The following is a 16,503-nucleotide window of genomic DNA, read 5'->3' on the forward strand; positions in this document are numbered from 1 at the left end:
GTGGGTGTCTGGGTCCCGGGGAGAAGCCCTGACTGATCATATTGGCTGTGCCAGCAGTGCTGAACTTGTGACATTTGGGGTGGCTCTGACTGCAGCTGCTGTTGGTTGAACAAGGTCCCTTATGTTGAGATTGGTCTTTGTGGTGCATGCCCCAAGTGAAGCCAAGATCTTTCCCTCACCTTCTTTTATCCCAACAGATAATTGTAGGAATTCTTCTGCTCTACTACCTTCTTGGAATCAGTGCCTTAATTGGAGCAGCAGTAATCATAGTCCTTGCACCTGTTCAGTACTTTGTAGCAACAAAACTCTCACAGGCCCAGCGAAGCACGTTGGTGAGTGTCTTCAAACTAATTGGTAATCTAAATATCATATCTGGTAATTATGCATTGGTCTGTGCCTGGAATTACAAAGCTAACCATGGATGTTGACCCAGAATTGCTTTTCAAACATTTGATAGTGTTCAAGAATGCCACATTCAAGAATGTGAGATTGTAAGAGTAGGCAGTAAATACATATTTTTTGGGGTTTATATTTTTCAGCAAGTGTGGTTCCCTAAGAGCAAAAATACCTTTAAAACCTTCTAACTTACAAATACAGATGATCAGTAGTTGTGGACTGAAGTAGCTCTGGGCAGTACACAGCGCTGTGAGTTGTGCAGGGCGAGCTGTCCAAGGGGAAAGGAAGTAGGAATGCTGTGTCCAAACTCGGACCCCAGATGTGGAAATCTATCAAACAGATTTATTGAAACAAACTCCATGCAGTCCTAACTCCCACAGTGTGTGCCTCAACTGGGGAGCCTAGAGGTCTGCTAAGTCACAAGCTGTTCCTTGATCCCTCATTTGGCTTGTCTATAATTTGAATCACCTGCACCACTGCTGAAAATGTTACCTTGCTTCATTGGCATTCCCATGCCCAGCTGCTCTGAACTTATTCCCCCTTTCAGCAACTGTTGCACTGCCAAGGAAGCCACAGGAACTTGTAATAGAGCCAGAGCTTGCTGAAATCTCTTCCACCACAGATCATGGGGAGTGATGAGAGTTATTTGTGCATCTTCCTGTGTGTGGAGGAATTCCTTCCCATCAACAGTATGCACCCTTCCAGAAATGTGGACAGCATTCATTCTTGCAGCACCCAGTCATACAGTCAGTGTCACCTAGAAATTGCTGCAGATGGGAGCAGTGCTGTTTGTGATGGAAATGTCTGCACTGTGCAAGGGGGTTGCTTATAATTTATGTGCCACCCTTATGCTTAGGGAACTGGTGTGTTTTTATTGTACTCTTCAGGTAAATGTGTGTGTAAATGTTGCAGGAGTACTCCAACGAGAGACTGAAGAAGACAAATGAGATGCTGCGGGGCATTAAGCTCCTGAAACTCTATGCTTGGGAGCACATATTTCACAGCAGTGTGGAGGAAACCAGACAGAAAGAAATGACTAGCCTCAAGTCTTTTGCCCTTTACACCTCCATATCCAGTAAGTCTGTTCCTTCACAGTAATCCACTGCTCAGCTAAGTACTACTGAATTATTAGCTATTAATGAGTCTACCATTTCTCTGTCGAGATTATTTTAGTTGCTTTAGGCTCTGATCTGTACTTCTCACTTTCCACCTAGTCAGACCCTGCTTTTAATTCAGTAGAACTTTGCTTGTATGGGAAATATGCCTAAAAGAAAAAATGTGTGCTTCAAAGAATTGACTTTTTCTGGACAAAAGCTTTCAAGGGACAAATGTTTCCCAGACTGTATTTAGCTAGCAATATTCTCTTTAGAACACAGCACTCAAGAGGAAACTGGTGCTGAAATTTATTTATTTTTGAGGGTTTTTTCTGCATTTTGCACAATTCAGAGCATACAAATAATGTGTGACAGGCATTGTCTTTGCACTGAAGCTCCAACAGACAATATTTACATGTTCTTACTCAAAACTTGGATTTCTTGTTAAAATAAGTGATTCTTAAAAACGTTTCTATATGCTGGAAAGAAAAGTATGAGCATTCTGGCAATTTCATCATTCTGTATCCCAATTATTTCCTCTTCTGTTATTTCTCAAGCTGCTTTAAGACTTTATTGTGTTTTTAAAAAGGCCTACAGCAAATTGAACTCTGTGTTGGAGGAGATTATATACAATACTTGTATAATTGCTATGGTAATTATTTTAGAAATAATTAGTAAAGTCACACTGAAGAATATATAATCTGTGAGATATTAATGAAATGGAAAACTTTAGCAAGAAGTTTTTGAGCACTACTAGGTATCTGTACAAATATCTCCTGGGATAATAAGGAGGCCTAGTTCTTATGATCACACAGGTAATGTAGTCTAAGAGAAAGGTCATGATCCCACTGAATTTAACTGACATTAAATTGAGATATTCCTTGTCTTCTGAGACCAGAATTTCTGTCTGGCTATCCTAAGCATTGTGGGCTTGGAGAGGAGTTTCTGTTTTGACATAAAACAGAATTCAGCTGCATGCTGTGAGACGAGAAACTCTGTCTTACTCCCAGATCAACATAGATGGGTTCCCTTTGTCTGCAGTGCTTCATGTGGCATTAAAATCTATTTATAGTCAGAGCCAAGGGTTCAGCTGTAGGGCTGTGAAGGCTTATTGGATTTTAAATCCTCACAGAGTCATTTGCAAGAGCTAGGAAAAGGTGTATTCATCCCAGGGGTACCGATTATTCTGTGAAGCAATGACATAAGAATCTGTATTATTAGAAAAACTTTAAATATTTACTGATGCTACTTGAAACACTCCAAGTTTGTAATTGCATTCTTATTTTGTATTAAATGTGATATTTAGGTATGGGCAAGACACAAGAGATAACTTCTCAGTTGGGGTAAAGCAGTGCAGCTTTATGTTGATGGTGCTTATGATTTTGATTTATAAAGGTTACTGTTATTTGAGCCTAGGAATTCCTTACACCTTCAGCCTTTAGCAGAAATTACACTTGTCTTTGCCAACTTGCACTTTTGCAGACTGAAAAGAGAATACAAATACAGGAGAATTTGTTCCTTTACCTTAAGTATAATTAGAATGAGAGGCATAATCAGCCCAAAACACGTTGGCTAATATTGTAGTGAACACATTATTTAATTTCTTTAGGAAAAAAAAATAAAAGGCATTAGAGGACCACAATTTTTTGTATTTGTGATCTAGAGGAAGGCAGAAAGATGTTAGAATACTAAGACAGAAGAAAAGAGATTTTTATATATAGTTCTTTTAACAGAGTGTTGAATAGACTCTGGAATTCTTTTATAAATACACATAGCTATTAACAGAAATGAAGAATGTGGTTGGAGCTATTTTATTCATAAGGAATAGATTTGCATTGGATTACAGAAAATGTACCTACAAGTTTCAGGGCAGTATTGGCTAGACTACAAGAAAATTACATTTCAAGACCACATGGAAATTGCATCTCGTGTGCCTCACCCCTGTGCCAGGATCCAGGCTATATGTATATGGAATTGTTCATATGTACTAAAAGAGCCACTGTAGAAATTACCTCTTCCTGTATTTTAATGAAAGGCCCCCACCAGAATCAAAGGGTGAAATCTTTACAGGATTTAATGCACATTAAAATTCAGAAAAGACAGAGAAACCAAGGAGTGGTTTCCTACTTCTATGATTTTTTGCCTAATCTCTCAGAAGCAAAATAACTCCAGGCTTTCTCACAGGAAAATAACAGTGGTTACAGTTACTAAAATATCCAGACCAACTGAACATTTTTCTCGCTTCTTAGTCCACCTTTTTCCAGTAACAAAGTCCTTTTGACTAAAACTAATTAAACATAAAGTCTTAGCTGCAAAATAGTTATTTTAGAAAACATTTTATTATTCTGGACACTCACACAGATGGAAAAAAAAGATTTTAAAAAAGGAAAGCAACCCCCAAATTTCAGTGGTTCATATTTGTTTGGTTGAAAGAAGTTTTAAGTCCCTTGTATGTACTGGTGTTCTCATATAATAGCAAAATTCAGCTCAGCTTCTTGGGAGCCACCAAGTAGTTTAGATATCTTAACTGTAGCAAGCTTTGCCAAACCTACAGGATATTCATTCCATCCAGCTTCCTATTTGACAGGTATGATCTTGTACTGTGGACAGGAGTAGAGCAAGATCCATCTCTGAGAAGCTGATCAGCTTTGCTAGATTCTCTCAGCAGTTTGCTCCCTAAAAGCAAACCCGTGTACTGCAGCAGTCTCAAAGCACATTGCAAAGGCAGGGATTTAATGGCATTCAGAAGGACAGAGCTGCAGGCAGCAGGCTTCCCTTCTTGACAATTTCTGTGCTTGTACCTACCTTGAATTGATACAAAGTGGGAAAACTGGTCAGGAAGTAGAACCAATAAAAGAGACATGAGAGGCTCCTTTTGTTCCAACACAGAAAGAATATTTTTGTCAGAAACATATGTAGGGTTTTTTTTCCAGGGATGAGGTGTAAACTGTGCATTTCTAGACTTTAATACACGTTAGTCTTTCAAAGCTGAAGCTTTTAATTTGTGATTACACACTCTAATATACTTATATTTTTTAATTCACCTCTCTAACAATGAATTAGAAATATGTGCAATAACTCAGCTATTTTATATAAGCATGACTACAGACTTTAGGAATATGTTAGAGGATTCATTAAAACTCATCTAAACGTAGCAAGAGAAATATCTGACGCTATATAGAGTCTTTCAGGGCTTTATGCTGAGAAGAGGGTGACCAAACTGTCAACCAGGGTAGCCAATGGCACTTCAGATTAAGTAATTGGAGAGAACTTTTACTGTTTGAACATGGCTATATCTGAGAGAAGAAAAGGACAGGCACGTTTTAAACTCAAAAGAACTGTCCAGCCTTTTTCTGTTACACCTGTACTGATGCTTGAGTTCTATTTTAGCTCTAGAGTCTATATTCTTTCTCTGTGTAGTTTACTTACATGAACTAAAGTTGAGTGAAGGTCAAAATGAAAAGGTGATGATTAAATAATATCCTCAGGTTGTGATAGAGGGGACAGGGGACAGACATGGATGGTAAGAGCATAGAAAACACCATTGTAAAGCAGTGCTAGTAGCATTTTAGTATTTAGCATGTCTGAATGAAAATTGTTCCTAAATGTTCCAATGTGTTTTCCTTCGCAGTCTTTATGAATGCAGCAATACCAATTGCAGCTGTGCTCATAGTAAGTATGGACTTTGTAAATAGTGTTAATTATGACTGCATTTCCAAGTATAAGTGATGTGGAACTGGGGAAGGAGGAGAACAGGATGCAAACCTGCTGCATATTTGCAGTTTCTCTAGCAAAGAATGGAAAATGCCCACTTGCCTTCTGGGACCAGAAGCAGCCCAGAGCATGCAGCACTCCTCCAAACTGTTAAAAGAGTATGAATTAAGATTCTATAAATGAAATGCTTGTGAAATATGAAGTCTGTTTCCTTCTTTATGGCAAAGCACTGAGGGTGATGTTTGTCTCTTTGTAGACATTTGTTGTCCATGCTCATCTGACAAGAAAGGCTGACTTCTCCCCATCAGTGGCATTTGCCTCCCTCTCCCTGTTTCATATCCTGGTGTCTCCATTGTTCCTGCTCTCAAGTGTGGTTAGATCCACTGTCAAAGCATTAGTAAGGTAAGAACTGTAAAATTAATATCTACCACCTGCCCAGTTTCTGACAATGTGTCCATTGCTCATTTTAAAATTTCAAATTTAGAAATAGCGTGGTGATTATTTATTTGTAAACTGCTTTCCAACTTTTTTCCCCTCCAGCAAGCATGTAGAAGGGTAAAAGGGTAAACAGAAGGACATGTGTTTCAGCCTGTATCTCTTGGTTTTGCCTGTTGGGGTACAGTTAGACTGAAACAAGCAAACAAAAACCTTAAAAATCACTTCTGAGAGTCACAGTAAGTTAACGACTAAATGTCTAATCCAGCCTTGATGAATTTTAACTTTCTGATGAACATGTTAGTTTGAGTATTCAAGAGCTCACCAAATAACAACCAGTAGAATTGCTGTTTCACTGGGGATTTTGAGTATCAACAGATCAGTGTAAAAACCTCCTAATGCTTTTTCATATGCAGTGTAACTCTACCTGACTGATAGAGGAAACAGAGTTTGGGATCCTTCTTTATTAGGACAACTTTATGACCTCCAATGAAGCTTTCTGACAAGCTTATTTAAGCTATAGGGACAGGTATTGGCCACCACCTCTTGCTTAATTGCCTTTGTGTTGCTTTGGAGATGGAAGGGAGACTGCAGCACAAAGCTGATATTGCCTTCAGTGTTTGAAAATTCCCTGACAGTGCAAAGTCACAGCTGTGTCCTCTCTCCTAAGAAGTGTGAAATCTGAGAGCATCAGCAGCTGGCAGGAAATGTTTTGCAGCCACTGTGGTAGTCCCTAGAGCCATGGCAAATTTTCATGCAAAGATTACAGCCAGCAAAGTGCCTGGGAGCCCACACTGACACTGCCTATTGCCAGCAGGCATTTATTTTGGCTTGTCTAAGGATTTCTTTGCAAATGAATTGTGCCTGCTAATGCCACAGGAACAATTTGAGAGTGATTAGTATCAGCCAAGTATTAATTGTTGCTAGCTGGGAGTTCTTCATGAGTTATTCTGCAGATATCTTCTTGTTGGCAGGCTGCTGCCCTGCCATTTGTGGTGTAGACAAGAATCAAGCTCTGTAACAAAGCTGACATCATCCTTGCTGGCTCTCTGTATCATCCAGGTAGTGTTCCAGAGTGCATTGCTCCATAGTGCTGGTAGTGCTGCTCTCTCTAGAGTGCCTCACCCTTCAGAGGAATATTGTGGAAGCATGTGCCAGATATTTTCAAGCCATACAAAGATATGGTTGCTGAAATACTTGAGTAAATGTTAAAAAGCATACTGTTGAGTTTGCACCAATTGAGCACAGTCAGTTCTGCCATGCCTGTTTGCTTGCTGCAACTGTGTACTACTGTTACACCTTCCTGCTTTTACAGGCAAAGGTGACCTAACTTGGCCAATCTGTATTTCAGCTTTTTTAGGCTGTGATAGTCTAACTGGTTTTAGCATGTGTGCAAAGACAGCTTCTGCTGGAGTGACAGAAAGGGACTAAGTGGTGCAGAAGATTACATGCTGGTTTCACTGCTGGATAAAGGACAATAAAAGAGTGTTACTGGCTTAGCTTCCCAGGCACTTCACAAACCCTGCTCTATTAGTGTTGGCTACAGTCTTTCATGCCTGATGCTATCAAGGACAATAATATTGATCAATACCCTTGTCAGTATCTTTAATTGTTACACATTGCCCAATTGCAAAGCATCCCCATGGATGGGCATTGACACACTCAGAACCACTGTGTGGCTCACAGATTTAAATCTTCTGTTCCATGGAGGACCCCTGAAAATGTTTCAAGTTACGGGCTTGGGTGTCTGCTTCTGAGAGGGGCAACTGTTCAAAGTCTTTAGGAAGGGGACAAATCTGATACCTCTTTGTACAGTGGTATTTTGGAGTTTTTTTAATGTGTGGAGTGTTTCTGCCACTGAAAACTAAAACTGAGGAGCCAATTGAAGCATTTCTTCAAGGTGAGTCTTCAGGGACACAGAGTGCAGTGTACCATTTTCAATCAGGAAAGGTTAAGCAGCAAGAGTGGTATTATGTTTCTTACTGGGTTTAATATCAAACCATCTTTCCAGTCAGCTGTGCAAATAACCCTGTTTTAATCAATATGTCCTTTCTGTGAACATATTGATTAAAATAAGTTCCCCTCTGGAGATATTGGAATACTCAAATTGTGCTGTCAGCAAGAGCTCTTTAGAGAACGTCCTTTTTCTGTTCTTTAAGAGTTCAGAACAGTCTGGCATCCTAAGTAAGAGCTGTTGCCTCTAACACAAAATTTTCTCACAACTCTGCTGTGTTTCTTCAATAATTGCCTCAAGAGAAGTAATTCCAGAATTATGCAGAGCATTAGGTAGGGGTTTGCAGAGAGTACAGACACCTGGATACACAACTAGAGAATAAAATCAAATTGTTGTATGGCTTAATAGAGACATACTCTTGTTTGGATAGTATGTTTGCTGTCTTCTCTTCCTGCCCCTCTAGACCCTGGAGCAGATACATGGGGGACTTCTCTGTCTGTTCCTTCTATCTTCACAGCAGTTTCTCAAATATCAGTGTCATTTTCATGCAGATAATATAGGGGCAGCTGCATATCAAATCCATATAGGCAGCATCTAAACCATCATTTGGTCCATTGAAAGACATTTGAAATTTTCTTTTAAATATTTGGTTCACTGAACAAAAAGGGTAAGATTCCTAGCCCTGTTTTCCAGAGCTTTGTGCAAATAGATATTAATATTTCTAGAAATGGAGCTACTAATCACTTCCTTTGAGATAAAAGACCTTCCCATTAAGGAATCAAAAATTGATCCTGAATTAATTATTATTCCTCTTGTCGCATCCCAAACAGTTATTCTCCCCCTTTTTGTTGTTTAGATTGTAATACCTCCTCTAGCTAAATTCCCTCCACTGAATCCACTAAGAGATCCACTGATCTCAGTCCCCAGCTGCCACTAGCAATCAGGCAGGTTGACAGAAAAGCTCTAGAACCAGTTCTCTCCTAGAGAGTCCCAGGGTGACTTTGATCTCTGCTTGCAGGGCAAGTGTTAGCTGTGCAGGGAGTCTGCCTCAGGCAGTTCTGCAATGCCTGCATCCAGCAATGTTTTAGCATCAATGGGGGATCTCATAAGGTTCTTAGAAGAAACTAAGTCTCCTCTTAAAGAAGAAATCTCTGGTAGTGAAATGCAAAATAAATCTTGGCAGGTGAATTCTTATTTTATAAGATTGGCATCCTAACAGATCATCATGTATCACAATGCTTCAGTGGCATTGTTTTTCCTCTTTCTCCCCAGTGAACCTAAGGCTAAACATTGAAATCAATTTTTTACAGCTCTTATCTATAAATTTATTTTTAGGCCTTCTGGCACTTTATAATTTTGAAGACTTATTTCCAGCTAATTGAGCTCCTTTGATGTTGAGTTCATGATTCAATCCAATTCTTTCACAAATTTCATTTGCTGTTCCTGTGAGTAGATTAAACATACATTTTATAAAGTCAGGTACAGAGATAAAATTAATGCCCTGATCTGTTAAATGTCTTAATAAAGGCACATTATCTCTTAGCTAATTAAATCTTAAAGCAGCTAGTGAAAATTTTATGCCTTCTTCTTTGTTGCTGGTTGTCAGGATTCCTTTTATATCTCATCTGTTGAACACTATTCTGTTGTGGTGTATTCCTTTATCTAGTTACCTTATGCACATCATATTTCACCACAGATGGTTGAATTTGGCTCACAGTGTACAGCTTTTATAAGACTGTTCAGTAGGACTGGCTGGACCAACTTGATCAGCATAAATGACTAAAATTCTATAAAATTCATAAATGACCAAAACTGGGTGAGTGGTTTCAAAACAAGCCACTGTTTTAGCCCTTCTCTGTCTCACTAAATGCCTGAAAAAAACCTCTGTGAGATGTCTCTGGTGGTGTCAAAAGAGACACGACTTGAGGAACATCTGCACAAACTGTTAAAATATCACTGTTAATAGGCAACAGGACAGATTTTGAAAGCTTCCTTGAGTAACTTCCCATTGCATGGTTTCATACACCTGTAACCAAACAAGAACAAACTGTGCAGCAGACAGCAGGTGAAGTACAAGAAGGGATGCTCTGTAATAAACATTGCACTGAACAAAAGTTTTGCTTCCAAGGTTGAGATTGTCATTGTGGGTTTTTTCCCTTTCAGTGTGCAGAAATTGAGTGAATTCCTGTCAAGTGAAGAAATTGGAGAAGAGCATGATAAATCTTCAGAGCTAAGAAGTGCAGATAATCACAGCAAGTACCAAGCAGTGGTGAGTAAAGCTGTTTCATTGCCAGTGAAGTGGCTGCAGTCGTTTCTACCCAGAATAAATTTTTCACTTCTCCATTTCCTACTGATTATTTCTTGCAATTGCAAAACCTCTATTTTAATACCCTGAACTGTATCATTCACACTACGGTTGCTAGAGTTTGGGACATTTTGCTGATGCTGCCACCAATTAGTGCTTATTTCTGTCTCTCTGATTTTGCACAGCCACTCAAGGTTGTGAACCGCAAGAGGCCTGCCAGGGAGGACTGGAACAATTACAGCTCTCACATGAGAAGACCCATTAACATCACAGAAGCAGATGATTTTTGTGTAAAGGTGATATGAAGGTCACTCTAATAACACTTATATTAGCTCACTAATAGTCACTTTTGTACTCTGATGGCAGTTTCAAGTTCAAGACACGGCATTTGGTGTGAACTGTCAGACACTTGTGCACTTGTCAGAGATTAACCTCCACCTTTCTTGTATCTGTCTTCCTTTTTAAGAATTATCTACTAATATGTAGGTTGTGATTAGTTGCAATTATTCCTTTAGATTTCACCCAGCCATTTGCTATTTCAAGTGTTTCAGTCATTAGCCCTGTTCTCAGGTCCAAAATGTTTAACTCAGAACAGTCAAGGTTGGAAGGAACCTCAGAAGATCATCTGACCCAACTTTTATGTATGCCAGACTCTTTCTTCCAGTTCCAGGGTCTGTATAGAATAATAGGATGAAGAAAATCGAAAAGAGTTTGTTCTAAATGTTCCCAAAATAATGTCATCATGGGTCTTCCTATTTTGGAATTCCTAGTAGCCTTTCCCCAGATGAAATTAAAAACTAATTCCCAAAGACCTAACTTGTCTGAAGAAAAAAATTACAAGTGCTCACTTTGAAGACTGATGCTCTTGATTTGTTGTGGAAATGGCCAGAAGTAATAAAAATCCTGATGGTTGTTATGGTAATGAAGCTGTTTATTTAGGGAGCCTGCTAATACATTTGCATTTCCAGCAAAAGAGGATGAATAATTCAGTTTCATGGGACTAAGTAGGACAACTGTCCTACTTAGGTAATTAGGTAATGCTTTCAGGTTGTTTTTTTTTATACATGCTGAATTGGTGCAGGATCCTTCTTGAACAGACTTCCAGGAAAATAAGAGGAATATTTGAAAGAGGGTTTTGGGGCAGTGTTGGGTCAAAAGACTGCCTGGAGTGCCAACAGTGTCACAAAGGTGAGGCCAGTGCAGTAACCTCTGTAAGGCTTGAACAGAAAGCCAGACCCAGGGATAATTTTTGGCTCCATCTGCTGACACCACTGTCACCAGCAGCCCTGGGTCAGGGAATTTGTGCAGGTGCTGCCTGTCTGCAGCCTGGAAGGGGCATTAGTTCAGAGAGGATCCTCTGGCTACCTTTGTAATCCAGAGGGAGGAACACCACGCTCGCTTTTGCTCAAGATAGGAGGATCAGCTTTTCTCAAGGGTTTGATAAGAGTGTCCCTTCCACTCTTCTTAGATGCAAAATTGTTATACCTCGCATAGCTGAAAGGCTTTGAAGGCTTTAGTGGCTCTGAAGTAGTGAAAGAAGAGGGTCCTGTATAAATGCAGGCTGTTTAAAGTTGTCTCCCATTCCTTGTTTCTCGTAGTATCCGTTGAAATCTCCATTTAAAGTCTGAACAGGCTTTGTTTCCTGGTTTTAGTCTTTTTCAATGAAAGTATTTTTGTATCTAGTAAAACCTAGATTATCTGAGAATCATGTCAGAAATACAAAGGAAAATTCTGTAATGGGCAGCAACATCTAATTTCATGGAAGGTTCTGCAGGTCTGCTTGGAATTTGGGTGGTGTAATTGCTGTGTGAGCTGCACTGTGTCTCAAGTGACATTCAGGGCTCTGCACAGAGCAAACTGGGCATGAATGTAATTTAATTGTGTTATAGTCATTTCACTTATTACATGTACCCACCTTACATACAACAGAACAAGAGAAACACTAAATGGCAACTTTTTTTGTCCTTATGAATTCTCAATAATTTTCTAATAGTCCAATGTTTGAGTTCTATTGTTTGAGTTCAGAGGTTTCTGCCCATCAAAGTACAGTCCTTTACAAAGTCAGTCACTTGAAGATCCATTTCCTGCATTGGGCAAAGGCTATCTCTGTCCTCATGCTCAGTGCAATGAAAAAAGAAGTGTCTCTGATATTGGGGGGGAAAAAGTGAACTCTAAATCTGGGTTTCTGTTTATCTTTTCCCTCCATATTGTTATAGATCACAAATGGATTTTTCACTTGGACACCTGAAGGTCCTCCAGCATTGTCCAATATTGATATCCGAATCCCTCAAGGTACAGAATTGCATCAGATAAACAGAATAAGATATCTTTCCATAGTTATTTGGTAAATCATAACCTTATGTATACCTTCCACCCTCACAGGCCAGCTAACAATGATTGTAGGACAGGTGGGCTGTGGTAAGTCATCTCTCTTGCTGGCCATACTTGGTGAGATGCAGAAGATCTCTGGGAACATATCCTGGACCAGGTAGGGGCATTTAATGTAAAATTCTAGTTTCATTTAAAAATTCAGCTTGACTAGAGTGATAATGCAGAAAAAGCCCAAAATCTCTCCTGAGAACTTATGGAGCCAAGGATTTTCTAGATACACAGTCAAGATAAAAACCTTACCCTAAGATCAGAAAGAATCCCCAGCCAGGGTGAAACAAGCTGCCTGTTGCATTCATAGGAATGGACAACCGTTCTTGGGCATTCTGCTCTCCAGCAACATAACCTGAGTGAAATTGTAACTAATTTGGAATTAGAATTAATGAGCTTGAGGTGTTGTGCAGCTAGAGAATGGTGTTTGCACTTTCAGGCCTGAGCTGGTGTCTTTGCATGGAGCTCTGAAGAGCTTCTGGCTCACTGGGAGCAGTGCCTGGCTCAGATGTGTGCTCCATCCCAGCACCAGGCTAATGCCTGAGAATGTGAAGAGTGTCTTTCAAGTGGCAGTGACCTCAGAGTCATCCCCAGTGCATCCTCCCTGCTCTGACAGGAGTGAGTCAGCCACGTCCTGCCCTCCTTCCCCAAGGGGACACAGCACCTGCACTCTGATAGCCACTTAGAGATTCCACTCATGTCTGACTTGGGTATTGGCCTTGAAGGGAGGGAAAAGATGGTACTGAACTCCAACAGCTTCTGCTGGGACTTGTTCCCTTGACCCTCAGGCAAGGTGACAGCTGGTAAAATATATTGCAGCTCCTGCATATGGTTTCCAGTAAATTCCTGCCATCTCTAATACACAATTTGATCAATGTGTGTGAACATTTTTGGCCTGTTTGTTTCACAGTAGCAGACTTCCTACCCATACAGACCACACTTTGCCCTTTGGGCTATGATTATTTATATAGGTAAAGCTCAACATATTGCAGAAGTACCTAGAGAAACAATTCATTTTATTTCCAATATTGGGAATGAAGGAAAACCAGACTACCTATAAATCAAATCCACACACTCTGATAGACAGAGGGTCATTCTTATGCAGTGGATTCTGCAGTGATTTTGTGGAAGAGCTCTCTAAATTCCTTGAGTGTTTGCCAAGAGATATGATTTATATCCAGCCTTCATGTGTAAGCCAGTCGCACTACTCAGAATTGCACGTGCTTTAGTAGCAATAATCTGTGGAAGGAAAGTTGTCTACTTTATAGGTGGGGAAAATGAAACATGAGAAGCTGACCCTTTCAGCTAGTGAGGGAAAGAAGCACAGCAGCCAAAGTTCCAGAATGTGGTGATCTATCCATGAGAATATACTTCCATAAGCAGAAAATCAGACTGTGGTGAGGAACCATACAGAATCCCTGCAGCCTTATTAGGTGAACTAATTTCATTTCAGCAAGGCTGTAATTTTTTACAGAGGACATAACATGATTAGGAAGTGTAATTTGAATGTCTGATGCTAAACTAAAACAGATGACATGATGTTTCTGATCAGAAACTGTGCTGTGTTTTTAAATAGCACTTGTTTAGAAGTATGTTCTTCGCAACAGTGGAAAGGTCAGAACTGGTTTTCATGTCTTCTATATGTGCCAAAGTATCACAAGGTGCAATTCAGTTGTTATCACATTTGCTGTGCTATCTGTCAGATATGTAGAAAGGGACTTGTGGCTGAACAATCTGAGCAGTGTAAGTGCTGGCTGCACTGGGGCCGATTAGGTGTTGTCTCATCTTTCAGAGCTGCTGCCATGTGCACTGGTCTATTCAGAGTGATGGATGCAGCCAGTGTGGGCTGCACAGTTGTGTTGTAAAGCTATCAGATGAAAGGTCCCTTAATTTGATAAGAAAATACTAATGCCTGACTGGGAACATGCAACCTTATCCCAGGTTCAAGGAGAGTAGTCTTATCAAGTAATCATCAGGGCTGTTAGCCCCAGCTCAGGCAATGAAAAGTGTCACCAAAATCTCTTAAGTTCCTTGTTAGAGCTCTTTCTTTGGGAATGCTTGGCTTCAGTCATTCATGTTATAGAATAGACCTGAATTAGTTCATCCAAATTTCCTTCCCCTTCCCTTCCTCCAAGGTCATAGCTATGAAGATGAAGGATGTATCCTGCTGACATGTCTCTCAGTGCTCAGGAAATCTGGATGCTGTTCCTGGCCGTTTCCTTGATCTAATGGATAACAAGTTATTTCCCCACTCTTTGCCTCCATGCTTTATAAATAAAACAGGACTAGCTGCATATCATTTTTCTTGTTTCTTACAAAAATTCTTTCAAACCCTTAAAAAGTAATGTAGTTTATTCTTGGGCTACCTGGAGATAATCAGAAGTGAACCATGGCTCATTTGTGATGTTTTTGTTGTGTTACAGTGTGTGTCCAGAAAATTCAGCACAGATTAATGCCTCTTGTCCAAAACAGCCTGAAAGCATGTCAATATAAATATTTTATAATATCTTTAGGGATTTAAGAAAAATAGGAGATTCATTATTTACCTTCTGTGCAGGTGGTAAATGGTAATTATTTGACCTGTTTTTGAATAAATAATTGTAGTATATGCCGTACTAAATTCTTCTGGGCAGTATTTCACTTTTAGTAGTCCCAGTTCAAGTCTTGTTGGAGTAAATAATATCAGAAAACTGACCTAATGTTGCTCAAACATAATTATGTAATTTGTTTTAAACAGGACATACATTCTTGCATATGAATCTTGAGTCCTTTTAACGTGAAGGAAGATAGAGATTTAAGGTTGTTAACAGTAGGTTTTCATCTTAGTGTGGAGTTGACTGGTTTAATCTAATTTTAAAAAATTTAAGTTGTTTTTATGCCTACATAGTAAATTTGTCTTTTAAAATACATGTTTACTGGAGCTTTCAGCAATATCCAAGTACTTAATTTTACTTAAGGGGGATATCAAAATCTGAAGGCTTGAAAATCTCAGTAGGCTCATCTTTGCATCATTAGACATCTGAAGTACCTTGACAAATTAGATCTAGACCTCATTATCAAACATATGTTACTTTGACATTTCAACATCCTTAATTGCCAAGAGTATGCAGGAAAAGGGGGAAGGAAGGGATAGGACAAGTGTGGAAAAGTTGGTTGAGAAATTTGTGCTAAAACTCCAAATGGAGAATAATTGTTTTCCTGCTACAGAGCAGAAACAGAGATCAGGGAATTGATTACAATTGGTTCAGGGTCCTTGTGTCCTGCAGAGAAGGGCTGGAAAAGGAATTTTCTATTTCAGCCTATCACCAGTTCCTGTAAAGAATGTGTTTCTAGTTAATGACATGCAACAGGCTTGTGGGTGTTTGGAGACTGGACCACTGAGTTCACATGGTCACTAAGGACCAGTAGAGTGTGAGTTTACTGTGGAAAAGCTTTGTGCAGACCTTTGGAGTAAAGGTACTGGTGGCTGCTTGGTGCTCTCAAATTGTACAGTAATTTGATTTAGATATGGTCATTGCTTATTATGCATAAATTTTATGGAAGTGTCTCAAACCAACTTTTTAATCTGCAGGTATAGTTTTCTGTCCTGGATATTTATAAGCAAATTGTGTTGGCACAAAGTTAATGAGACTGTCCTCTTTAAAGCATCAAAGACTTTGTTCCTCCTTGATTTTGTTTATATCATTTGACTCACAGATTTTTCACTCTTTTGAATGGAATTGAATTTAGCATCAGTAATAAGTATGCCCAGTCATCCTGTCAAAACAACTCTGAACATCTTTGTGAAGGTTCAAAAATAGCAAAACCAAAACCTGTCTGTCCTTTGGACCTGCGTACATTTACACAAGCACATCACCCCAAGGATAGGGCTGGCATAGGACACAGTATGTGGCAACTGAAGGTGGGGTTTGGGGTTCACAGTAACCCATTATATGCTGTAAAGATGCAGTTACTCTTGTGGAAAAAAACTCAACAGTATCACAAATTATCATTTGGTTTTTCAGAAAATGAACTTTTTATAATGGAACATCATTCTTGTCACAGCAGGACTTCTCAGTTCTGCTAGCACCTTCAGGACAGGGTGGAGGTGATTTTATTTGAGTCAAATTAATGTTTATAAGGTAAAAAAGGGTCACCAAATCTTTTTGCCTGATGAAATCAAGTCAGTTTGTGTAGAAGGAACAGATGCTGCACTGCAGCCCTGTGATAAGTAATGTTTGCAGCCT

At 39.5% G+C, this 16,503-nt stretch overlaps 1 protein-coding gene across 3 annotated transcripts in view; it reads left to right on the top strand.

Annotated features, from left to right (window-relative positions):
* Window positions 1-16,503, top strand: part of ABCC8 (ATP binding cassette subfamily C member 8) — a 73,222-nt gene that overhangs the window by 24,497 nt on the left and 32,222 nt on the right. For all 3 annotated transcript variants that reach the window (XR_011679308.1, XM_071427857.1, XM_071427858.1), the window contains exons 9-16: window positions 198-332; window positions 1,309-1,471; window positions 5,122-5,162; window positions 5,461-5,606; window positions 9,757-9,862; window positions 10,084-10,194; window positions 12,115-12,190; window positions 12,281-12,386. Coding sequence is in view for 2 of the 3 variants with exons in the window: in XM_071427857.1 (XP_071283958.1) it covers window positions 198-332; window positions 1,309-1,471; window positions 5,122-5,162; window positions 5,461-5,606; window positions 9,757-9,862; window positions 10,084-10,194; window positions 12,115-12,190; window positions 12,281-12,386 (884 nt within the window). In the remaining variant the exon portion in view is untranslated. The remainder of the gene's footprint in view (window positions 1-197; window positions 333-1,308; window positions 1,472-5,121; window positions 5,163-5,460; window positions 5,607-9,756; window positions 9,863-10,083; window positions 10,195-12,114; window positions 12,191-12,280; window positions 12,387-16,503) is intronic.

Source organism: Agelaius tricolor, unplaced genomic scaffold (assembly GCF_023055355.1).
Source record: "Agelaius tricolor isolate 1412-34295 unplaced genomic scaffold, bAgeTri1.0.p SCAF_5, whole genome shotgun sequence".
NCBI classification, from domain to species: Eukaryota; Metazoa; Chordata; class Aves; order Passeriformes; family Icteridae; genus Agelaius; species Agelaius tricolor.